This window comes from Somniosus microcephalus, chromosome 11 (genome assembly GCF_052327205.1).
Source record: "Somniosus microcephalus isolate GS21.2 chromosome 11, FLI_Smic_1.0, whole genome shotgun sequence".
NCBI lineage: Eukaryota > Metazoa > Chordata > Chondrichthyes > Squaliformes > Somniosidae > Somniosus > Somniosus microcephalus.
The window spans coordinates 227,228,355-227,254,051 of record NC_140997.1 but is presented as its reverse complement, the minus strand read 5'-3'; the positions used below and the strand labels follow the sequence as shown (position 1 = coordinate 227,254,051).

The following is a 25,697-nucleotide window of genomic DNA, read 5'->3' as shown; positions in this document are numbered from 1 at the left end:
GAGATGCCGGGGGAAGGCCCTGAGAATCATTAAAGACGCGAGCCACCCCAGCCACAACCTCTTCGCCCTGCTCCCGTCCGGTAAGAGATACCGAAGCATACGGTCTCGTACCAGCAGGTTTCGAAACAGCTTCTACCCCCAGGCCATAAGACTCATGAACATATAATTTATTATTATTTATTACTGTTGTTTTATTTATTATTACTGCATTTCTATTAGTATTTTATCATTGTTATGCCATATTTATTCCAATGTTGGGAGGACTCGTAAAAATCAACATTTCATTGTGCAGTACACACGTCTGCTGCATATATGACAAATAAAAATTGAATTGAAGCTTGGTCAAAGAGGTAGGTTTCAAGGAGCGTCTTAAAGGAGGAGAGAGAGGTAGCGAGGCGGAGAGGTTTAGGGAGGGAATTCCAGAGCATAGGGCCTTGGCAGCTGAAGGCATGGCCGCCAATGGTGGAGCGATTAAAATCAGCGATGCGCAAGAGGCCAGAATTGGAGAAGTGCAGAGATCTTGGAGGATTGTAGAGCTGAAGGAGGTTACGGAGATAGGGAGCAAAGAGTCTATCACTGACCAAAAGGCCTAATATGATTTCAGTGAGTGATAACGGATTAAGAATTTCCAAGGAACCAAAGGGGAGGTTGCGCTTTTGGTTTCCTCAACAGAAGCAACCAATCGATTTTAGGGACTGCGCAGTCTAGCCAGGCAATAGGTGAGTCAGCCATCTTGGCACTGGGGTCCTCCAATCTTCCCGAAGCGCAATGGAGCAAAAAGGCAAAAGCTGCTTCAATAGCGGCTGGGATCCGAAGTGGTCGCAGAATATCGACGGTTGTTGCACTGCTTTCATTCGAGGGGAACGTGGTGCTTCCCCCTTTCGGCTCTCTGTCCAATCGGGCAACGTTCCCGAGACCCTGAGCCATAGGTCGGAGAGTCGGACATTCGTGAACCAGTTGGGTTTTTGAGGGCAATCCGACCGCTTCGCCGTCACTTTTACTGATAGCAGCTTTTTACATTTTCCAGATTGTTAAAAAAAAATTAATTCAAATTTTCCAACTGCCATGGAGAGTTTACATTCTCTGGATTATTAGTCCCGTCGCATGACCACTACACCACCGCCATTGCCTAAATAAAAACCCAGCTTAGGCCGCGCACTGTGAATGAAATGATATCGCTCCAGAAAAGAGAAGACAGAGGGGTGACCTGATAGAGGTCTTCAAGATTATGAAAGGGTTTCGATAGGGTGGACATAGAGAAGATGTTTCCATTTGTGGTGGAGACCAGAACTAGGGGCCATCAATATAAGGTAGTCACTAATAAATCCAATAGGTAATTCAGGAGAAACGTCTTTAACCCAGAGAGTGGTGAGAATGTGGAACTCGCTACCACAGGGAGTGGCTGAGGCGAATAGTATAGATGTATTTAAGGGGAAGATGGATAAACACATGAGGGTGAAAGGAATAGAAGGAAAAAAGAAAGACTTGCAGTTACATAGCGCCTTTCACGACCACCGGACATCTCAAAGCGCTTTATTACCAAGAATACTTTTGAAGTGCAGTCACTGTTGTAATGTAGGAAAGGTGGCAGCCAAATTGCGCACAGCAAGCTCCCACAAACTGCAATGTGATAATGACCAGATAATGTTTTTTAGTGATGTTGATTGAGGGATATTAGCCAGGACACCAGGGATAACTCCCCTGCTCTTCTTCGAAATAGTGCCAAGGGATCTTTTACGTCCACCTGAGAGAGCAGACGGGGCCTCAGTTTAACGTCTGATCCAAAAGACGGCACCTCCGACAGTGCAGCGCTCCCTCAGTACTGCACTGGAGTGTCAGCCTAGCTTTATGTGCTCAAGTCCCTGGAGTGGGGCTTTGAACCCACAACTTTCTAACTTCAGAGGCAAGTGTGCTACTGCTTGAGCCATTAGCTGACACGCCTGCTAACAATAGAGGGATATGCTGACGGGGTGAGATGAAGTAAGGTGGGAAGAGGCTCGTGTGGAGCATAAACACCGGCACGGACCAGTTGGGCCGAATGGCCTGTTTCTGTGCTGTGCTATGTAATTCTATGTAAATACCGAGAGCGTATACGTACAGGATGACCCGGCTCGCCCTTTCTGCCAGGGTAGCCTCCACCGCCATCGACCACTACGCCAGCATCGCCCTAGAACAGGAAGAAATCCACAGCTTTAAATAAAAGGAAAGAATCTGCACTAATATCACTCCTCTCGCGTCCCCAGGACGTCCCAAAGCGCTTCACAACCAATAAATTACAGCGACACTATGCCCACTTGGAAATGTTCCTTTTCTATTTAAAAATATTATAGTATAGAGCTCGGGTCAGACCCCATCTGGAGCACGGCCTTCAGTTCTGGGCACCGCACCTCAGGAAGGATATACTGGGCTTAGAGGGGGTGCAGCGCAGATTCACCAGAATGATAGCTTTAGAGGGTTAAATTATGAGAACAGGTTGCATAAACTTGGCTTGTATTCCCGTGAGTTTAGAAGTCTGAGGGGTGATCTGCTCGAGGTGTTTAAAATGTTAAAAGGATTCGATAGGGTAGATAACAGAGAAACTATTTCCTCTGATGGGGCAATCAAGAACGAGGGGACATCAACTTAAAATAAGAAAAAAGGAAATACTGCAGATGCTGGAAATCTGAAATAAAAACAGGAAATGCTGGAGATACTCAGCAGGCCAGGCAGCATCTGTGGAGAGAGAAACAGAGTTAACGTTTCAGGTCGATGACCTTTCGTCAGACGAAAGGTCATCGACCTGAAACGTTAACTCTGTTTCTCTCTCTCTTCACAGATGCTGCCTGACCTGCTGAGTATCTCCAGCATTTTCTGCTTTTATTTTTAACTTAAAGTAAGAGCTAGCCATCCAGGAGGGAACTCGGGAAGCACCTCTTCACAGAAAGGGTAGTAGAAATCTGGACGAGTCTCCCCCAAAAGGCGGCGGACGCTGGGGGTTAATTGGACCTTTCAAGACTTAGATTGACAGATTTTTAGTTTCCGGTCGATAACCTTTCGTCAACTGATGAAAGGTCATCGCCCTGAAACGTTAACTCTGTTTCTCTCTCTCCACAGATGCTTCCTGTCCTGTGCGGATTGGATTGAGCGCTGCCCACGGTCTCCGAGGGAGGTCGAAGCCAGGGACCTCTGCTGTTGGGTCAGTGATGAGGTGTTGGCTCTTTATGTTGCGTGCATCCCAGTATTATAGTTACTGCTTTAATCAGAATTTTAAGGGGACACCTCTAGATGTTGTAATACGACACTCGCAGCTTCAGTACACCCACTCTTAAATAAAATCCCAGATTCTTTACGTTCTGTTAAAGATGCAGTGTGTACACACCCGTTCTCCCTTTGGACCTACTGGGCCGGGTGATCCTGGTATCCCGCGCTCCCCCTGAAACAAGAAACAAATATTTTTAAATCAACAGCAATCAGTATGGACACAGACCGCGACAGATTGGGAACTAATAAAAAAGAAGAAAGTCTTGCCTTTCCGACCTCAGGACATCCCAAAGCGCTTTGCAGCCAATTACTTACTTTTTGAAGGGTAGTCACTGTTGTGATGTAGGAAACGGCGGCAGCCAATCTGCACACAGCAAGCTCCCACAAACAACAATGTAATAATGACAAGATCATCTGTTTTAGTGATGTTGAAGAATAAATGTTGGCCAGAACACTGGGGATAACTCCCCTGCTCTTCAAAATAGTGCAGTGGGATCTTTTACTTCCACCGGAGAGAGCAGACGGGGCCTCAGTTTTAACATCTCAACCAAAAGACAGCACCTCTGACAGTGCAGCACTCCCTCAGTACTGCACTGGAATGTCAGCCTAGATTTTTGCGCTCTAGCCTCAAGGAGTAGGACTTAAACCCACAGCCTGCTGACTCAAAGGCTACCAACTGAGCCACAGGTGACATCTAGGTAGACACTAAGGGAATGCTGTCTTGTCACAGCTGCCATTTTTCGGACAAACCGTTAACCCGGGGCCATGGTTTGTGCGGACGCGTTTCAGGGTTGCCCAGAAGCTTCGTGGAAGATCAAAGCCAGGGATCTTCCACGTCGGGTCTTTCACGAGGTGTTTGGTTTGTGACTTCCTGCGAACGCCATTCGGCTCTCCGAGCATCGTCAGGGTTGAAGCCTGAATTAACAGCGGCCGACGCCATGATTAACCTAAGGTTCCTCAACTTTCGCCATGTGCGATTTTATTCTGTTGCCTCATATCCCTTGGCTCAGTGGCTCCTCGAGCTATTTCCCCGCTGTTGTCATCAACACTCACCATTTAACGATTTAAAAAATTCCCCCTCTAATCTTCTCCTCCTGATGACACTGGGGCAGAAATGCACCTTGGGCGGTAGAGTCAAACGGGCGTTAGCGCATTGCCCGCCCATTATTCAATTCCATTGACTACGATAGAGCCGAATATCGAGCGGCGCGTATAACAGGCTCTGCTCAATACTCAGTGACATGAATCAGTCATTCATGAAAGAAAGACTTATGAAATAATACTGAGCGGCCTACGGGTGGCGCTGTCCAGGGAGAGTATAAATACTCGGGCACGGGCCCAGCTTGCGCAGGACATTCTTAACAGGAACTAGTGAAGGACACAACTAGACCTCCATGTTGTAAAACAGTTGATGAAAGCTTTGTTTAACGCTTAGACCAAGTGCCTAGTAGTTTTCTCACATCACTCAGCTTCATTGGAGTCAATGTTACTGAATATCGGGCGGGAAGTGGGAACAGGCGGCAGATTCAATAACACCCGTTTTGCACACAGGACCAATTTCTACCCCACTGGCTTTTCACTGGGGTACGAGCGCTGGTTGTTCTTGGTGACGCTCACCCAGGGGCTATTCTTGATGTGGGCACGTGGGCAGCGAGCGCCTGTAAGCTATTTAACTGTTGGAAGGTTGGCGGGGTTGAGGGGAGCAGGAAGTCCACACTCCCACACTCTCTAGTGGAGGCCCACTGGCTGATTGCTCCCTCCCCCAGCCCAGGGGACACTGAAGTCAGTTGTAGCACTGACTGAGAATCGAACCTGGGCACAGCTCACGAAGCGGTTCATTGCTAATTGAGCCACTGGGAGGCAGCTTCACACTTAAACAGCAGGTTGATTTTTTTTTAAACTATTGGCCACAAATGTCAAGAAACTCCAGTTGAAGAAGTTCTACTGACTGGAGTTAAACTGAAGAAAGGTGTGCCCACAAAGTCCCTCAGTTATAATCTATACTTACTGGAACTCCTTGCAGTCCCGGAATACCTGGATTTCCCTAAAAAATGTAAAAAGTTACAATGTAAGCTGAGGAAAATAAACAATAAACATGTTTATTCGAGTGAAATACAAATGAAAACTGTAGCGTTGTCAAGACTACACAATACAGTTTAGTGGCTGTTCATTTGTCCAGTTTACACACATGCATAGACTCAATTTTCATCACCTACATCTCATACATGTTTTTTATTCCTTCTTGGGATGTGGACATCATTTATTGACCATCCCTAGTTGCCCTCGAGAAAGTATGAACTTGCATTTCTATAGCGCCTTTCACCACCTCAGGACGTCCCAAAGCGCTTCACAGCCAATGAGGTACTATTTTGGAGTGTAGTCACTGTTGTAATGTAGGAAACGCGGCAAGCCAATCTGCGCACAGCAAGCTCCCACAAACAGCGATGTGATAATGACCGGATAATCTGCTTTTGTAGGTGTGGGTTGAGGAATAAATGTTGGCCCCAGGACACCGGGGGAGAACGCCCCTGGAATAGTGCCATGCAATCTTGCGCACAGCAAGGTCCCACAACAGCAATGAGAGAAATGGCCAGATAATCTGTTTTAGTGAAGTTGGTTGAGGGATTAATTATTGGCCAGGAAAATTGAGAAGGTGGTGAAGGTCATGCTTCTTGAACCTCTGCAGTCCATGTGGCATTCTTTGCAGTGGTTTGATACAACGAGATGCACTTGCCAGACCACTCCGGAAGGCAGTTAAGAGTCAACCACTGGGACTAGAGTCACATATAGGCCCAGACGGGTGAGGGCGGCAGGTTTCTTAGTGAACCAGTTGGGTTTTTAAACAACAAAGGTTAAAGTGAGCACAGACACCCCTGGCTTCCGATTTCCCTTTCAATTTTAAGATATAAAGGGGGAACAGATAGGGTAGATTCTAGGACTAGGGGGGCATGGTCTAAAAATTAGAGCCAGACCTTTCAGGAGTGAAATAAGGAAACACTTCTCCACACAAAGGGTGGTAGAAGTTTGGAACTCTCTTCCGCAAACGGTGCTAGATCAATTGTTAATTTTAAATCGGAAATTGATAGATTTTTGTTAACCAAAGGTATTAAGGGATATGGGCCGAAGGCAGGGATATGGAGTTAGGCCGCAGATCAGCCATGATCTCATTGAATGGCGGAGCAGGCTTGAGGGGACGAATGGCCTCCTCCTGTTCCTGTGTTCCTATGTCCTATGACCCCCTTGAAAGATCCCACTCCCAGCGATACGTTGGCATTTGTAGGTGTGTTAGTTACTCACCAGCAGTCCGGCTGAGCCTGGGTTTCCTGGCCTGCCCGACGATCCCGGTATGCCGTCTCTCCCCGGGTATCCCTGGAAAGCAGATGCATTCCACAAATCACTGGGGCTGCTCGGGGAAAAGGAGGACGCATCTGGGCAGTAAATTAGGACAGGTGGCTCGTTACATACTCACCGGGTCTCCTTTTTCACCCTTCGACCTGGGATATTGTCCGCCTGTGGTGCCTGGGATCCCTGGCGGCCCGACTGGGCCTACTGGACCTCGAGGTCCCGGCAAACCTGGCTGACCCTGGACAATGAAAACCAACGTCAACTATTTCAGCATATTAACCGAGGTGAATAAAATTATGAGGGGCTGAGAACGAGTGGACAGGAAGGACCTATTTCCCTTAGCAGAGAGGTCAATAACCAGGGGGCAGAGATTTAAAGTAATTGGTGAATGGATTAGAGGGGAGTTGAGGAGAACTTTTTTCACCCAGAGGGTGGGGGGGGGTCTGGAACTCACTGATTGAAAGGGTGGTAGAGGCAGAAACCCTCATCGCATTTAAAACGTACTTGGATGTGCTCTTGAAGTGCCGTAACCTACAGGGCTACGGGCCAAGAGCTGGAAAGTGGGATTAGGCTGGAGAGCTCTTTGTCGGCTGGCACAGACACGATGGGCCGAATGGCCTCCTTCTGTGCCGTAAATTTCTATGATTCTATGATTTTACAGTTCTCCTTTTTTTCCCCTGCAGTGTTTAGTTATTAATCAGTTGACACCTTTGACTAGTTATCATTTACGCCACTGAATGGAATTAAGACTTTTGATCGTCAGAGGGGGATGGAGAGGACTTTCCCAGTGTTTTTTTCCCCCTTCTTGACCCTGGGTTTTTTCCCTGTTTCTTTTTTGCCTCTCCCAGGAGATTACATGGTTGCGGGGATGGGTGAGAGGTGGTGGTAGGGGGGTATGGGAAGAAGTATCTCCTCATGGTGCTCCGGCCATCAAGGTGTGGGGCGCAGGCTTGATGGGCCAGCTGGCCTTTTCCTGCCCATCAATTTCGTATGTTCGTGACCTCAGGGTCAAATAGGACACCAAGGTCGTGAGCTGTCTGGTTCATTCTGAGGCAATGGCCAGGAAGAGGGATGGAATCGGTGGCGAGGGCATGTAGTTTGCGGCGGGGGGAGGGGCCAAAGACGATGGATTTTGGTCTTGGCAATCTTTAACTGGAAGAAATTATGGCTCCTCCAGGATTGGATGTTGGACGAGCAAATCTGACAGCACAGAGGCAGCTGCGGGGTCGGGAGAGCTGGTGGACAGGTAGAGCTGGGTGTTATCGGCATACATGTGGAACCTGACGCCATGTCTGTAGATGATCTCGCCAAGGGACAACACGTAGATGAGGAAGAGGGGTGGGGGGGGGGGGGGCACCCAAGGCTAGATCCTTGGGGTACTCCAGAGGTAACAGGGTGAGGGTGGGAAGGGAAGCCACTGCTGGAGGTGTTCTGGCTATAGCTGGATAGTTAAGTGCACAACCGCGCGAGGGCAGTCCCACCAAGCTGGCCAACGGAGGCGAGGCATTGGAGGACGGTGAAGTCGACCATGTCAAAGAGGTTGAGAAGAATCAGGAGGGCCGGCGCATCACGGTCACACTGGGACTTTGATTAGGGCCGTTTCAATGCTGTGGCGGGGCGGAAACCTGACTGGAGACATTCAAGCACGGAGCTGTGGGGAAAGGATAAAGTCCTGGTGGAACACAACACTTACAGGCTCACCGTCCAGTCCATCAGTCCCAGCTGGGCCTCTTTTGCTCTGAGGAGCAGAACAACAATGGAACATTATATTTACAGTAAACAGGAGCTGGGTGTTGTAAAAGAAAGACTTGCATTTCTATAGCGCCTTTCACGACCACCAGACGTCCCAAAGCGCTTTACAGCCAATGAAGTGTAGTCACTGTTGTAATGTGGGAAACGCGGCAGCCAATTTGTGCACAGCAAGCTCCCACAAACAGCGATGTGATAATGACCAGATAATCTGTTTCAGTGATGTTGATTGAGGGACAAATATTGGGCCCAGGACACCGGGGAGAACTCCCCTGGCTCTTCTTCGAAATAGTGCCCTGGGATCTTTTATGTCCACCTGAGAGAGCAGACGGGGCCTCGATTTAAAGTCTCATCCGAAAGACGGCACCTCTGACAGTGCAGTGCTCCTGCACTGGGAGTGTCAGTATAGATTTTTGTGCTCAAGTGTCTGGAGTGGGACTTGAACCCACGACCTTCTGACTCAGAGGCGAGGGTGCTGCCCACTGAGCCACGGCTGACACAAAGGGCTGTAGTCTGGGAATACGGGAAAAAATGCTGAGCCAAGCAACATTCCTGAACTCAGGATATCCTCAAACGGACAGTAATCCTGTTATATTACTTTGATTCAGAATTATTAACACATTCCTCAAGAATTTTTAATTTGAGACCCCGGTTTTCCACATTCAAAGAGGCACATTCTGCCCGGAAATTATCCAGCCATTCCTCCAAGTGTCGTAGGTTACAATAATCTGTAACCTACGACATTTAGAGGAATGGCACTAATCTACCGATTAGGCACTTTACAGTCTTCCGGACTCAATATCGAGTTCAACAATTTCAGATCATAACCTTGGCCCCCATTACATTTTTATATATTTTTTATCCGCACCTTTGTTTTGTGCCCTTCCCCTGCTTTTTTTCTCTCCCACATGGCAGCTGTCTCCCATTCTGCCAGCGCATTTCACACCTAATCTAGAGCCGTCTTTTGTCTCCACTAGTCCTATCACCATCTCGTCTGGTTTTGAATACCTCTTAATGTCTCTTCACTTCTCTTTTGTTCTTTCAGCCCCATTTCCCAGGCCCCCAAACTGGCCTTTTAATCTGTTTCATTTCCTGTGTTTTTTCAGTCCTGACGAAGGGTTTCGACCTGAAACGTTGACTCTATTTCTCTCTCCACGGATGTTGCCTGGCCTGCTGAGTTTTTCCAGCATTTTCTGTTGTTATTTCGGATTTCCAGCATCCGCAGTATTTTTGCTATCGTCACAATAATCTGGGTGCCTTGTTGGCTCATTTAGAAGCAACTAAATTGGAGGCCACGAGGTGACAGTACTTGGGTTTGTGGCCACGATTCCTTGCTGACCTCGGCCCTGCCTTCACACAGAGATGGCAGATGGAGGCCAGAGGCACCTCCAAAGGGAGGGAACTGAGGCAAACCGGCCGTACACTTGATATCAGGTGGCTATAGAATGGCACAGGGGGTTGCTCTGACTCCAGCTGGTAGAAATTGGACCTTGTTACACCCATTTTACAGGCGCACCATGTCCCAATTTCGGGAACCGCGTCCGGCGCCCCAAGGGTGCCTGAAAAACTGACGACCCAGAATTTGGGTCGAGCCTTTTTTCAGGCGTCCGGGACGGCCACCTGAGACGGGCGTTCGGCCCCTTGGATACGCTAATGAGGGAGCCTGCGTTAGGGCACCGCGCGGAACCTGGGCTGCCCCGAGCAGAGCAGGCGTCGGGCCGCAGAACTTCCAGGCATGGATGTGGCCTAGCCGTTGGCCGCACACCTAAACGGTTAAGTTTAATATTATCTTTTTCGATTCATGCGGAGCCAGGAGGAGCAGGGACAACACCTCCCGTCTCTGCTGCACCCCTGACGGTCACTGCCTGCCGCGATCGGCCGAGGCTCGCCAACCCTCCCGGAGTCTCCAGGAATTGAAGATTAATCTCCAGGGAACTGCAGCCAGCAATCTCCCAGGAGAAAAACCGCAGGGGGCATTAAAAAGATGCATGGGAACACCGCCAGTGTTCCCTCTAATCTTTTTTGGAGGGGGCGCGCGGCCCCTTTAGCAGGCTGCGCAGCCCATTCAAAAATTCCGCGCTTGTGCGGTTTTTCCATTTAAAAGCCGGTGAGGCGGCAGCGCGCAGCTTAAAGGGAACATTGAACACCACCACCTCCAAGTTCCCCTCCGAGTCACGCACACCATCCTGGCTTGGAAACATATCGGCCCGATCCTTCATTGTCGCTGGGTCAAAATCCTGGAACTCCCTCCCTAACAGCACTGTGGGAGCACCTTCACCACACGGACTGCAGCGGTTCAAGAAGGCGGCTCGCCACCAACCTTCTCGAGGGGCAACGAGGGATGGGCAATAAATGTTGGCCTTGCCAGTGACGCCCACATCCCGTGAACGAATAAATTAAAAAATTATGATTTCTTTTTCCCCCCAATTTCTTCAAACGCTTTCAATCGTTAGTTATAAAAACATTGGAGATAGAAGAAAAGGCTGTTTTACGGGTTGGCGGGGGCAGGAGGTCACGTGATGAAACTTCCAGGAATACGCCTAACCAGATTCGGCAAGCCTACATCGGCCCCTCCCCCTTATTTGCACCGCCCCTCCCCACCACCACGCCCCCGGTCTCCCAGCACGTATCTGAGGGCCGTTGCCGCTGAGGCAAGCTCCCCGGCATTCGTTTAGCGAGGTGGGCGAGCTGCGTGCGGACGAGCGGCAGGCGAGCCTCTTGAAATTAGGCCCGGGACCCGATGTTGCGTAGGCATCGAGCCTCTCGGCTGGGGCGCACGCAGCCTGCTCGCTGCCGATTCAAGGCCTGAAAACCAGAACCCAGGTGAACTTTTACCCCCCCTCCCCCCACACGTCCAACCTGTCCTCCCAGCTTAAAACAACGGGGGGCTGGGGGTGGGGTGGTGTGGGGGAGAAAAAAAATCACCCGATAAAAAGCAAAACAATTAATAGGGAGAAATGAAAAACAAAGCAGCTGGAGTTAAAATAGGAAATAGGAGCCAATGCTTACTCTTACAGTACAGTGCCGAGCCGTGCCGAATTTTGACCAATAATTTCTACTTTAATTCATTTGTAAATGTGACACTTACATTTCTTCCTGGTTCACCTTTCTCACCCTGTAGGAGAGAAAAAAAACACCATGCTTGGGTGAAACTTATTTTACAAAATCATAATAAATTCTTCATTCGCTATGTCTGTAACCTCTTCCAGCCCTACAACCATCAGTGATCTCTGCGCTCCTCCAATTCTGAAAGATTGAGTAGATTGGGCCTATACTCTCTGGAGTTTAGAAGAATGAGAGGTGATCTCATTGAAACATATAAGATTCTGAGGGGGATTGACAGGGTAGATGCTGAGAGGTTGTTTCCCCCTGGCTGGAGAATCGAGAACTAGGGGTCACAGTCTCAGGATAAGGGGTCGGCCATTTAAGACTGAGATGAGGAGGAATTTCTTCACTCAGAGGGTTGTGAATCTTTGGAATTCTCTGCCCCAGAGGGCTGTGGATGCCGAGTCATTGAGTATATTCAAGGCTGAGATCAATAGATTTTTGGACTCTAGGGGAATCAAGGGATTGTGGCGGAGCCACTAAAGGACTCAGATCGTTTGTATATAATTCCCTTTAACAACATGTTAGCTACAGCCTGAGTCTGTATCTTTATTTATACTGTTTACTTGTACAGAGCGTGATTACTTTAACAGCGCGGGTAAACGCGATGACGTCACGCCGTTCATCACGTGATCCCCCACTGGCAGGAAGAACGTCATGACGTCAACCACGGGACCGCCCTAAGCAGTCCTCATGGAGCCTCCGAACTGAGCAGACCTACACTCGATGTTCTCCTGTAGTTACTTGTTTAAACCTGTTAGTTTCCATTAAACTTCGTTTTGTTTGATCGCCTGAGTGGACCTCAGTCTTTGGATAGGAACTAGACATTCCTACAGGATATGGAGATCGGGCGGGAAAGTGGAGTTGAGGTTGATGATCAGGCATGATCTTATTGAATGGCGGAGCAGGCTCGAGGGGCCGTATGGCCGACTCCTGCTCCTAATTCTTATGTTCTTAAATTTTTAAACCTCTCTGCTGTCTTTTGACACTTACACTCCTCTTTGCCATCTCTACCAAGAACATTAAACGGGTAAAAGGTCTTTCGGGTCAAGGCAGAAACCAGGAATGCAAATGCTGGACGGTTTTAAAAAATGCACGCAGGTAACAATTAATGTTAATCCACTGCACAACGGAAAGTGTGAGAAGCGAGCAGTCTGAGCTCCCTGCTGGAGCTGTGCTGCGACAGGAGGTGTCACCTCCAGTAGAGCGATAGATAATGTGTACCTGGTCATCATACCTAAAACCTCAACCTATCGCTATTAATAAATGTAACTGACTGGAGCGTCAGAACAACCGCAAGCAAAAGGCAACGGGACCATTCAGGAAGTGACGATGTTGCTGAGGGAAATCCTGTCCTTTTCTGGGTGACGATTATTTTGATGTTGCATAAAGAAAGAAACTTGTCCCTCTGCACATCAGTTGACGCACTGGCGGCAGGGTGGAACCTGGGCTCTCAGATGAAGTAAGGCGGGAGGGGGCTCGTGTGGAGCATAAACACCCGGCCGGCACAGACTTGTTGGGCCCAATGGCCTGTTTCTGTGCCGCAAGTTCTGTGCAAGGTTGAATCTTACGGTAATGTGGCCAAGTGGGGGAGTGTGTTATCCGCGAGGGGGTGAGTGGCTGATTCTGACCACTAGCTGGATTGTCCCCTGGTCGGATCGGTCTTCCCTCCTTATCCGGCTACAGACAGCAGCCATTTTTTTCCAGCCCTGTCAGGAACCCTCATCTTTCTCCCTTTTCACCCATCTCTGTTTAAACAGGGATAAAATCAGGATGTTTCCGCCTACACGCCCGTGGGAAAATATTATTTTGGTCGAGGCAGATACACAGGATCACGGTGCATTCCTTCGAGCCCAAGAGCGAGCCGGGCTTAAATGAGAATTTTGGAGGCAGGTTAAGTACCTGAAAAAGCACACTGGGCGACGAGTAAAACCCCGCCTCACAAAAAATGCACTTAAAAAAAAATTAACCCAGACTCTTCAAAAAAAAAACAGCACGTGGAGGACCGAATCATTGTACTCAATCTGCGCTGGCAAGAGTCTGTGAAGTCATTTTAACAGCTGACATCTTTTTTAAATAATGCTCTAATAACGGGAAGAACAAGGAGGGTTGGGCTTAATCTTCCCTCCACACCTTCTCCCAGTTAACCCTTTTTGTCCCTCTCTCACACACACACTTCTGAAGTCCATGACAACATTATAGGCTGGGGTTGTTTTCTTTGGAACAGAGGAGGGTGAGGCGAGATTTAATTGAGGTGTATAAAATTACAAGGGGCCTAGATAGAGTGGATAGGAAGGGCCTATTTCCCTTAGCAGAGAGGTCAATAACCAGGGGGCAGAGATTTAAAGTAATTGGTAGAAGGATTAGAGGGGAGTTGAGGAGAACTTTTTTCACCCAGAGGGTGGTGGGGGTCTGGAACTCACTGCCTGAAAGGGTGGTAGAGGCAGAAACCCTCATCACATTTCAAAAGTACTTGGATATGCACTTGAAGTGCCGTAACCTACAGAGCTACGGACCAAGAGCTGGAAAGTGGGATAAGGCTGGAGAGCTCATGTTCGGCTGGCACAGATACAATGGGCCGAATAGCCTCCTTCTGTGCCGTGATTCTATGAACATTATAGACCTCAAATGATCTGTGCCCACACACGTTGCCATTTTCGTGTAACACATAATTTAGCAGAGGTTACCAGATACTCTTCTCCCAGAGAGGGGCTTCCAATTTCCCAAGATTTGTAAACAATGTGGACTCAACTGGACAGGCCGTTAATAACAGAAGAATTTTTAGAACGGAAATAGACATTGAGGCCCAAGTAATCCAACCTTTTCTCCAAACACCAACCTTTCTACTTTGTCAACCTAACCCTCAATCTCTTCTCTATTTAGACATAGGATCCAATTGTCCCTTGAATCCATTTATACTATCGGTTTCAACAGCCTTCCTTGGGAAAAACTTCTATGCCTTAAGAAAGCCTTCTTCACGGTGTACCTCACCCCTACCCAGTGTCTCCAAGGCCCACATCACCTTCTCGGAGACCCCACTGCCCACTCCGCAGTTGCTGCCTCCCATCCAAACCAATGCCTCCAAGACTCTCCTTCATACATTGGAAATCCACCCACTTCATCCAGTCGGAATCGGCCCACTCCGTGCCTCGCCTCTCTCCCTTATCTTCAAGTCACTCTGGCTCCATTTCAGGATTCCCCCACGTTGGATCTTGAAGGTATAGAGGGAAGAGGCAGGGAGCGAGAAGATGTCTGAAGCAGGTGCAGTGAGACTTGAGGCACAGATCTGCCAAAAATGGATAAGCCAGTGGGATTTTCCCAAAGTATCGACCTAGCTGAAGATTTTTGACACATATGCAGAGGAAAAGGCAAAAAGATAATGACCAATAATCTCATCACAGACAGGTTGGAGAAGCTGGATTTGTTTTCATTAGAGCAAAGGAGTGATTTGATAGAGGTGTACAAGATTATGACGGGTTTGGATAGGCTAGACGGGGAAAGGCTGTTCCCACTAGTTGATGGTACAAGGACTAGGGGACACCGATTTAAGGTTTTGGGCAAGAGATACAGAGGGGACGTGAGGAAAAACGTTTTTACGCAGCGAGTGGTGATGACCTGGAACTCACTGCCGACGGAAGTGGTGGAAGCGGAGACACTCAGTGTTTTCAAGGGGAGACTGGATAGGCACTTGAGGGAAATAAACTTGCAGGGCTACGGGGATAGAGCGGGGGAATGGGACTGACTGGATTGCTCTACAGAGAGCCGGCAGGGATTTGATGGGCCGAATGGCCTCCTTCTGTGCCGTTATGACTCTATGAGACTTTTCCAGCATTCCCCTTCCGTACTCGAACCTCTTAACTGGGCAACAATTAAGTGCTGCTGTTGCACAAACTATTTGCTAATAGACGTCGCACCTTCTCCTTTGGAAATACCGCAGAATCTCTAACAGGCAGTGAAGCCATAGGCGGCAGCTACTAGGCACTGCGATAGATTTCAAATCAAATCTGCGTGTATTTAGGGTGTTGGTGATGGGGCATTTAGGGGGAAAATTTCGGTTGATTTGCGCCTCCCATTAGCGCGGGGCGCAAAGCAATTCGCGCCTGGGTACGGCGCCGCTAATGCCTCCCGCGAAATTCAGCGGGAGGTTAGCGGCGGCGGTAACCGTCAGCGCCCCGGCTGCAATCTTCGGTAGCGCTATCTCTGACGGGGTCAGGGGGGCCTACCTGCGGCTGGGGCGGCGCAAATTAAAGGGGAGGTGCCGGGCGGCCATTTTTGGTGCTGGCACACCTCCCCTTGTTGCTGTCCCCGGCCTCTTGTGCAGCCCCCCCCCTCACGGGGTGCCGGCTGCGCTCCGTGAGCCCGGCACTCAAGAGGCACTCCCGATCCCTGAAGGCCCAACTGGGCCCCGGGTCGCTCGGCCCCTCCCCTTTAATAAGGGGAGGAAGTGCTGCAGTACCGCGGCGCGATGTGCCGCGATATTCACTCGCAGCGCCCCAAGTCCTGCTCCTTAGTCTATTGTGGTAAATGTTATAAGAACATAAGGATTAGGAGCAGGATAGGCCACACGCCCCCCTCGAGCCTGCTCCGCCATTCAATAAGATCCTGGCTGATCATCGATCTCAACTCCACTTTCCTGCTACTGATTTACAGCATGGGCTGTTAAAACTCTTACACAGAGTGCCATCTTATTAGAACAATGCAACTAAGAAAAGCTTGTGTGAAAGAAAGGCCTCTGTCTACCTACCTTTGAACACTGGATAGTACAGTGGCCTGGTGTAGAAGTCTGGAAAAATAAAAGATTCAAAAGTAAACTCTACTTGCACTGAGGCACTATTGTACTTTCGGTATAAAGATGAGAATCCAGCACTTGGTTACAACAACAACAACTTGCATTTATACAGCGCCTTTAACATTGTAAAACGTCCCAAGGCGTTTCGCAGGAGCAATTATCAGACAAAACATAACACCGAGCCACGAAAGGAGATATTAGGACAGATGGAGGGAGGCTTTAAGGAGCATCTGAAAGGAGGGGAGGGAGGTGGAAACCGTTGTTCCCTCTAATTCTTTTTTGGGTGCGCAGTCCCTTTAACAGGCTGCGCGGCCCGTTCAAGATTCCGCGCATTGCGCTATTTTTCTATTTAAAAGCCGGTGAGTGGCTGCACGGGAGCGACAGACAAGCTGCGCCTGCAGCTTAAAGGGAACGTTGGTAGAGAGGCGGAGAGGTTTAGGGAGGGAATTCCAGAGCTTGGGACCCAGGAAGCTGAAGGCACGGCCGCCAATGGTGGAGCGATTAGAGCTGGGGATATGCAAGAGGGCCAGAGGAACTTGAGGTGAAACAAAGGTGGTGGGAGAGTGAGGAAGTGCAGGTTATTTTGCCGCGTACACTGGTCTGATCTCAATGTGTGCTGGGATGGGTTGGGTGTCACTTACATCTGGCTTGCTGGCAGCGGTGCAGATGACATCAGCAAGGGCCCCTTCAAACTGAGCGAGCGAGTCGAAGTTCTTTGCATAGACTATGTTCTTGGAGTCTCCGTTGGTAACAATACTTTGCAGTTCATTAATATCCGCCTCACCGACGCCTACAGCGTACAGATGGATGCCTGACATCGAGACAAAAGGGTGTTGGGATCATTCGCTTCACTTCCATTCCCCGGGCAGTGTTGCAGGATTAGACACTGAACCCAGCCCCGCTTCACGTCTCGCACGCACAATGGTATGAAATCTCCCCTTCCGCCTACTCTTCCTAGCAAACCTCAAGCATCCCACCACCACCTTCTCAAAGGCAACTAGGGGATGGGCAATAAATGCCGGCCTTGCCAGCGACGCCTTCTTCTTGAACTGCTGCAGTCCCGTGCAGCGAAGGTGCTCCCACAATGCTGTCGAGAACATACCCCCGCCCCACCCCCTCCCCCCGCAACACAAGGTAAAACTTCCACGGTGAGGCAATTCTGTAAAGTGTCTCCCTGACCTTCCTTCCACCACCACCACCCCCAAAAAATAGGTGCAGGAAACTCTCGTTTAAACGACACCTAAATATCCGGAATTCTCTAATAACCGGCAAAATTCTCACTCCGAAAACTACAGTATACAGTCGTTTATAAGTTTTGTTTTACTGTTAAGTAATTAAAGAGTTATGGATTACCCTCAACTGGCATTACTGTACTTAATCAAGCATCTTCCACCATCCATTTAACACAACATTCTGTAGGTGAGTACCCAATTATACTGCACATTTCTTGATTTTTTAAATTTTTGTTTGTTAAAAATAGCCTCGTTAGATATACCTCTCCGTTATCCGGAATTTTTAATCAACCGGCACCATCCCGGTCCCGTCGTTGCCGGATACCAAAGAGTTTCCTGTAATTGATCAAAAGCTCCAGGATGACAGTCTAACATTGCAATTGACATAATCCCGGCTCTGACCAGTTGCTTTCCGCAGAGGACACTCACGTGGTCCCAACAGGAGAAGGATTCAGCCCAGTGCCCCCGCACTGGGTCCCTGATAGGCCTGTTCCCTCGCCCCATCCCCATAACCTCTTAAAATGTTATTTCTTTTTCAAGTACTTACTTTTTAAAAATTCATTCCTGGTGTGTGGGCGTCGCTGGCAAGGCCGGCATTTATTGCCCATCTCGAGTTGCCCTCGAGAAGGTGGTGGTGAGCCGCCTTCTTGAACCGCTGCAGTCCATGTGGTGAAGGTACTCCCACAGTGCTGTTAGGGAGGGAGTTCCAGGAATTTGACCCAGCGACGATGAAGGAACGGCCGATATATTTCCAAGTCAGGATGGTGTGCGACTTGGGAGGGGGAACTTGGAGGTGGCGGTGTGCCCAGGTGCCTACTGCACACGTCATAGAATCATACAGCACAGAAGGAGGCCATTCGGCCAGCTTGCCTGTGCCAGCTCTTTGAAAGAGCGATCCAATTAGCTATCCAATTTCCTCACAGCCCTGCAAATCTTTCCCTTCAAGTGCTGTCCTTCTTGGTGGTGGAGCTCCTGGGTTTGGGAGGTGCTACTTATCCATTTCCCTCGCGTGTGTTCTCCTCCTGCACTATTTCTGGTGAGCAATTCCATACCCTAACAACCCTCTGCATATATATATATATATATATATATATATATATATATATAAAATTCTCCAACCCTCCTCCCCACAGCAATTACCACCCACCCGCCCCACTTTCAAGGAATTCCCTCAAAGTGAGGGAGGGGTGAAGAAAATAGGACAATACCTGCAGCCTTTGCCCTTCTGACAGCCTCGGTCAACCTGTCCTCTGAGGGTCCGTCTGTTAACAGCACCAGCAGGGCAGGGACCTGTGGGCGCCTCCCCGCTGAGAGTTGAAAGACGTAATCCAGGACAAAATCTATCGCTTTGCCTGTGGAAGAACAGAAGAGATGATAAAGGAAGAGAAAGAACTCGTATTTATATATCGCACCTCTCACGAGCTCGGGGTGTCCCCAAAGCACTTTGCAGCTGATTGAGTACTTTAGAGTACAAGGGGGTGGAAGTCATGCTGCAGCTGTGCAAAGCCCTGGTTAGACCACACCTGGAGCACTGTGAGCAGTTCTGGGTGACATGAATCAGTCATTCATGGAAGAAAGGCTTATATGAAATAATACTGAGCGGCCTACGGGTGGCGCTGTCCAGGGAGAGTATAAATACTCGGGCACGGACCCAGCTTGCTCAGGACATTCTTAACAGGAACTAGTGAAGGACACAACCAGACCTCCATGTTGTAAAACAGTTGATTAAAGCTTTGTTTAACGCTTAGACCAAGTGCCTAGTAGTTTTCTTACGTCACTGGGCACCACACCTTAGGAAGGATATATTGGCCTTGGAGGGAGCGCAGCATAGGTTTCATTTGGGGGGCACATGACCTGACCTGACCTGGACCCCACTGGTGGAACCCACATTCACCCTTGCGGATGGGAATTACGCTTCCACTCGCTCACCTGACCCGACAAATATCATTTAAGATCATCCTCAGCACCCCTGTTTTGACAATGGCACCCAGCCCCGTGCAGCAGAAAGGGGAGGTATTAGGACCATGCCACTTTATGTGATGAGGGGCCCCCTCTTCCGTGTCACGCTGCCAACATCTACCCTCTGAGGAGTCGCCACACAGTTTAGCCAAACTACGCGGGTAGAGCAGATCTTCAACTGAATCAATCTCATCTTCTGGAGGACGGCTCGCTTCAGCTCGCTGGGTGTGCCATCCTCCGCACATGGGCTGGGTCCCAGTAAGTCTAGCGTGATGAGTCCCCACCCCCTCCAGCTCCGCTTGCTTCGAGTCCCTGCCCTTGTAAAGGGCTGGCGGAAGCTCCAACCCTTACAAGGCCAACCGGGAACTCCCATCATCGACCAGGAACTGGCGTATCCAGCTCCTGGCCTATTTCTTTGCCGTTCCGCCGAACGCTTGCTGGAGTTATGGCAAGAATGCACCAGGACAACCAAGTAAATTCAGCCCCATTAACTTTATTTTGGAAGTCTAGCAGAATGAGCAGCCGAACTTCACCTCTGCCAGCAAGTCGTTGGCGGTACGGCAGACCAGAATGCAGCGCAAGCCTACCCGAAAGTCCTTTCCTTGTGCAAGGTCTCCGCGTGTGGTCTAAAAGCTCTTTGGTATTCAGATACTCTACCTGTTTTGGTGCCGCCACCTTGATACGGAAGTTCTCTTATGGCCTGGAGCAGCTCCTGGTGGGTTCCAAATTTACCAAGTGGGATTTCAATCTTAGGGTCATCGCTGTACTGAACGACTGAGACCTGCGCAAAAAACACATGGACAAAACTAAAAGGTAAACCAATTGTGATGTTGCTAATCAAACTACTAAATGGAAAAGGCCAACAACCCTTATTTGTCTTGAAAGTTTAAGAGTAGCTCACACTCGGGAGAACTGAATTGGTGGTTGTTTTTCCACCTCTGAGACCTGGTTTTGACTGTTGCTTAGGTTAATGGCATTAAAGCTTTACTCCTTGTTCACAACAACTTGCATTTATATAGCGCCTTTAACCTAGTAAAACGTCCCAAGACGCTTCACAGGAGCGTTATCAAAAAAAATGACACAGAGCCACATAAGGAGATATTAGGCCAAGTGACCAGAAGCTTGGTCAGAGGTCCTACGGGAAATGACTTTATGTGCTAATGAATACAACTACGCAGCTCAAGACTGCCCATAGTCTGGTAGTTTGGCTTACAAAGGACACAAGGATGGCTGATGGTGTTAGTGGAAATGTCACACTGTTGCAGCACAAGGTCCTCTTGTGAAGTTGGGGTTGATTTTTGGGACTGTCCAGAGCAAACAATTTCGGACTGTAGACACATGCCCTCTAGAAACTGGATCGAGACTGTGTTACGGACGAACCTGACAGTCAGCAGAGAGGATAGACCCTTAATCTATCAAGCCTGGATTACATTCAGGCGGTTAAGGCGGCAAATGGTATGTTGGCCTTCGTAGCCAGAGGGTTCGAGTACAGGAACAAGGATGTCTTGCTGCAGTTGTACAGGGCCTTGGTGAGACCACATCTTGAGTATTGTGTGCAGTTTTGGTCGCCTTATCTGAGGAAGGATGTTCTTGCCATGGAGGGAGTGCAGCGAAGATTCACCAGGCTGACGCCTGGGATGGCAGGAATGACATATGAGGAGAGATTGGGCCGATTGGGCTTATACTCACTGGAGTTTAGAAGAATGAGAGGGGATCTCATTGAAACTTATAAAATTCTAACAGGACTAGACAGACTAGATGCAGGAAGGATGTGCCCGATGGTCGGGGAGTCCAGAACCAGGGGGTCACAGTCTAAGGATAAGGGGTAAGCCATTTAGGACAGAGATGAGGAGGAATTTCTTCACCCAGAGAGTGGTGAACCTGTGGAATTCTCTACCACAGAAGGCAGTGGAGGCCAATTCATTAAATATATTCAAGAAGGAGTTGGATATATTTCTTAAGGCTAAAGGGATCAAGGGATATGGGGAGAAAGCAGGGACAGGGTACTGAATTTGGATGATCAGCCATGATCTCATTGAATGGCGGAGCAGGCTCGAAGGGCCGAATGGCCTACTCCTGCTCCTAGTTTCTATGTATCTATGTATGTATCTATATTCCAACGCAGGTCCCAGAAGTGTAAAGCACTATGGCGCGGAATCTGCGGTCAGTGGCGAAGTGACGGCGCTCGGCGTTGAGCTCGAAGAAAGCTGCCCACAAATATCTAGCGATCTATGTGGCGTCGATTTCAGCTCTCCCGACCTTTGTTTGAATCTGGCGCCAAATTAAGCAAATCTCCAGCGTCCAGCAACAGTGATATCATCAAGCTGGCTAAGCAGCCAATCACACTGAATAATTCTCACAGACAGCAAACCAGGAAGTAAAATGCACAGATTCTAATTTACTTTTTAATAAAGAGTGGGACATACACAAGAGAATTAAGGTAGAAGCTGAAATATCATAAACAAACTTAAAAACAAATTATTTTAAAAACCATGTAATTCTTAATCATATTAATGCAAAAATATGACATTCTACAAATATAAATGTAGTTTTTCAGGTCCAGAATGGGTTGTTCAGCCGTCAATACGCCGTTAAAAACTTAGTTATACCTCTTTCAACAAGGCTTAACTTTTTCGTGGGGGTGTAACCGTGATATTCCAGCGTACCAGGGGAAGTATTTGTCCTTCAGTGTGATTTGAATTGATTGCTGGCTCCAGAGAGTTCCACAGTGCGTCCCGTGGCGGAGCAGGGATTGACTAACTGCAACTTCGGGATCTCCGCGTTTATCTGCGCAGGCGCTGAATCCTGGAGTTGCGGTCAGTTCCAGAGGGGTGACGACGGAGAACGCTGACAATTTCGCCGTCGTTACCCACGGCAAAATCCGGGCCAATGTTCCTTGAACAGTTAACCTTCTGCTGCACCCCTGACGTGATTATTACGAACACGATGGGAGACTCTAAGCTGGTTGCGTGGAAGTCTCATTTTCAAAAGATTGACTTTATTTTCCCCTCAGTGTTTCCATCCATTTTCTTTTCAATTTATGAATTCTAGGAATTGCCTCCCTTCAAAGAAAAGTCTCTTGGACAAATTGTTCCTATCGCCTGGCCTATTTACATGGATTTTATATCTAATTTTCCTCCCCCATTGCTTTCCCGGGGGTGGGGGAGGGGGGAAGAACCGTATCTTCACACAGCCCAGTCCCTTGGGATTATTGCAGGGTGACGTAATAAAACTCACTACGCACTTGGTTTGAGTATAAAGCAAGGCTTTAATCAACTTGTTTCAGAACATGGAGGTCTAGTTGTACTTCACTAGTTCCTTGTCTTACAAAATGTCCCTCACAAGCTGGGGCCGACGCCCGAATATTTATACTCCTTGGATAGCGCCACCAGCTGGCCATCCAGCGTTATTTCATAAGTAGTTTCTTGATGATGAGATTTATAACACAGGGCGAATAAACTAACCCCAGAATCACACTGCTCGATCTAGTGAGTTCACTGTCACAGAAATAACTAGTCAGTGGCCATCGAGCCACAACATGACTTCATACAAACGTCACAACAGTGATTTGAAAATGACAGGATCAAGAGATTGTTTTTTTTCTGTTACCTCCCAGGATCAGATTGATCAGATCCTGATGCTCAGTATTATTACACAATCAACTACCGTCACTTGGTGCTGCTGAGAAGCTATGTGCGCCCTTTACAAAGAACGAGCTTATATAGCTTATCAAATCCGCAGGATGTGGCAATGCGTTTTACAACCACTGGGGTGGATTACTTCTGAAGAACAGTCACTGTTGCTACGCAGGCAAACGTAGCAGCCAATCAGCGCACAGCAAGATCTCACAAACAACGAATGAGACCAATGACCAGTTAATCGGTTTTTGCAGGTGTTGGTTGAGGGGGAGGAATGTTGGCCGGGACACCAGAACTCCCCCCCGTCCCTCTTTGAATATTGCAGTGGGATCTTTCTGCAACAACCTGAACGGGCAGTCAGGGGTCTCGGTTTAACGTCTCATCCGAAAAATGGCACCTTTGACAAGGCAGAATTCCCTCGGTGCCCACCGAGATGTCAGCCGTGGCTCAGTGGGTGGCACTCACTCTCTCTCTCGCACTCTGAGTTAGAAGGTGGATGGGTTCAAGTCGCACTCCAGAGCCTAGAGCACAAAGATCTAGGCTGAGGGAGTGCTGAGCACTGTTGGAGGTGCCGTCTTTCGGATGAGACGTTAAACCGAGGCCCCGCCTGCTCTCTCGGATGAACGTAAAAGATCCCATGGCATTATTTTGAAGAAGAGCAGGGGAGTTATCCCTGGTGTCCCGGCCAATATTTATCCCTGAACCAACATCACTAAAACAGATGATCTGGTCATTATCACAATGCTGTTTGTGGGAGCTTGCTGTGTGCAAATTGGCTGCTGCGTTTCCTACATTACAACAGTGACTACACTTCAAAAAGTACTTCATTGGCTGCAAAGTGCTTGGGGACGTCCTGAGGTTGTGAAAGACGCTATAGAAATGCAGGTCTTTCTTTAGATGATGTGTTCAAGGCCATAATGTGGTTTGAACCTAGAAGCTTCTAGCCCCAGCTACCAACTAAGCCAAGCTGACAGTTTAGTAAGCTCCCAAGCCAGAAAATACCTAATCCCCTGCTGGTGTTTGGATTTCTCATTCGAACGCAAAGCACCAACACCCACGACTCAGGCCACTGTAATGAGAGTACTGGGGAGGGTCGGACCTACCTGAGTTGCGGCAGGCCCAATGCGAGGTAGATAAGAAACCACCTTGTACAGGAACTGCTTCATTTTCTGAAAGTTGTCCTGTCCAATACTCCAGGACCCATCGACCAGGAACACGATGTCAGCCCGCGCTCTGCTACACACTGCAACCAAAGCACAGCAGTCTCATCAGAACATAAGAAATAGGAGCCGGAGTAGGCCATACAGCCCCTCGAGCCTGCTCCGCCACACGGCCCCTCGAGCCTGCTCCGCCACACGGCCCCTCGAGCCTGCTCCGCCACACGGCCCCTCGAGCCTGCTCCGCCACACGGCCCCTCGAGTCTGCTCCGCCACACGGCCCCTCGAGCCTGCTCCGCCACACGGCCCCTCGAGCCTGCTCCGCCACACGGCCCCTCGAGTCTGCTCCGCCACACGGCCCCTCGAGCCTGCTCCGCCACACGGCCCCTCGAGCCTGCTCCGCCACACGGCCCCTCGAGTCTGCTTTGCCATTCAATAAGATCATGGCTGATCATCGACCTCAACTTCACTTTCCTGCCCGATCTCCACATCCCTTAATCCCCAAGAAGTTTTCTGGCCCCATGCATACCACCTTTCACCCATTCCTCCCGCACTCTACAGCTCGGTGGCACCTAACCACTTGGTGTGTTCCTCTTCCCTTTTCAACAACAACAACTTGCATTTATGTAGCGCCTTTAACATAATGAAACGTCCCAAGGCGCTGCACAGGAGCGTTATCAGTCAGATAGGGACACCGAGCCACATAAGGAGATGTTAGGACAGATGACCAAAGGCTTGGTCAAAGGTAGGTTTTAAACAGTGTCTTAAAGGAGGAGAGAGAGAGAGGCGGAGAGGTTTAGGGGGTGAATTCCGCAGCTTAGGGCCGAGGCAGCTGAAGGCACGGCCGCCAAAGATGGAGCGATGGAAATCAGGGACGTGCAAGAGGCTAGAACTGGAGGAGTGCGGAGATGCAAGGAGGCTTCAAAGGGATATAGACAGGCTAAGTGAGTGGGCAAGAACATGGCAAATGGAATATAATGTGGAGAAATGTGAAGTTATCCACTTTGGTAGGAAAGATAGCAAAGCAGAGTATTTTTTAAATGGTGAGAGATTGGGAAATGTTGGTGTTCAGCGGGACCTGGGTGTCCTTGTACACGAATCACTGAAAGTTAACATGCAGGTACATCAAGCAATTAGGAAAGCAAATGGTATGTTGGTCTTTATTGCAAGAGGATTTGTGTATAAGAGTAAAGACGTCTTACTGCAATTATATAGGGCCCTGGCGAGACCACACCTGGAGTATTGTGTACAGTTTTGGTCTCCTTACCTAAGGAAGGATATACTTGCCATAGAGGGAATGCAACAAAGGTTCACCAGACTGATTCCTGGGATGGGGGGATTGTCCTATGAGGAGAGATTGAGTAGACTAGGCCTATATTCTCTAGAGTTTAGAAGAATGAGAGGTGATCTCATTGAAACATACAAAATTCTTACAGGGCTTGACAGGGTAGATGCAGGGAGGATGTTTCCCTGGCTGGGGAGT

At 48.9% G+C, this 25,697-nt stretch overlaps 1 protein-coding gene across 1 annotated transcript in view; it reads right to left on the bottom strand.

Moving 5' to 3' along the window:
* col7a1 (collagen, type VII, alpha 1) overlaps nt 1-25,697 on the bottom strand; it is a 418,430-nt gene that overhangs the window by 197,859 nt on the left and 194,874 nt on the right. Inside the window, exons 29-40 of the mRNA XM_086000010.1 lie at nt 24,161-24,300; nt 20,077-20,200; nt 18,669-18,812; nt 16,870-17,039; nt 16,184-16,222; nt 11,423-11,449; nt 8,279-8,323; nt 6,710-6,823; nt 6,538-6,609; nt 5,249-5,284; nt 3,359-3,412; nt 2,099-2,167 (exon numbers count right to left, since the gene is read on the bottom strand). Of these exons, the coding sequence (XP_085856136.1) occupies nt 2,099-2,167; nt 3,359-3,412; nt 5,249-5,284; nt 6,538-6,609; nt 6,710-6,823; nt 8,279-8,323; nt 11,423-11,449; nt 16,184-16,222; nt 16,870-17,039; nt 18,669-18,812; nt 20,077-20,200; nt 24,161-24,300 (1,034 nt within the window). The remainder of the gene's footprint in view (nt 1-2,098; nt 2,168-3,358; nt 3,413-5,248; nt 5,285-6,537; nt 6,610-6,709; nt 6,824-8,278; nt 8,324-11,422; nt 11,450-16,183; nt 16,223-16,869; nt 17,040-18,668; nt 18,813-20,076; nt 20,201-24,160; nt 24,301-25,697) is intronic.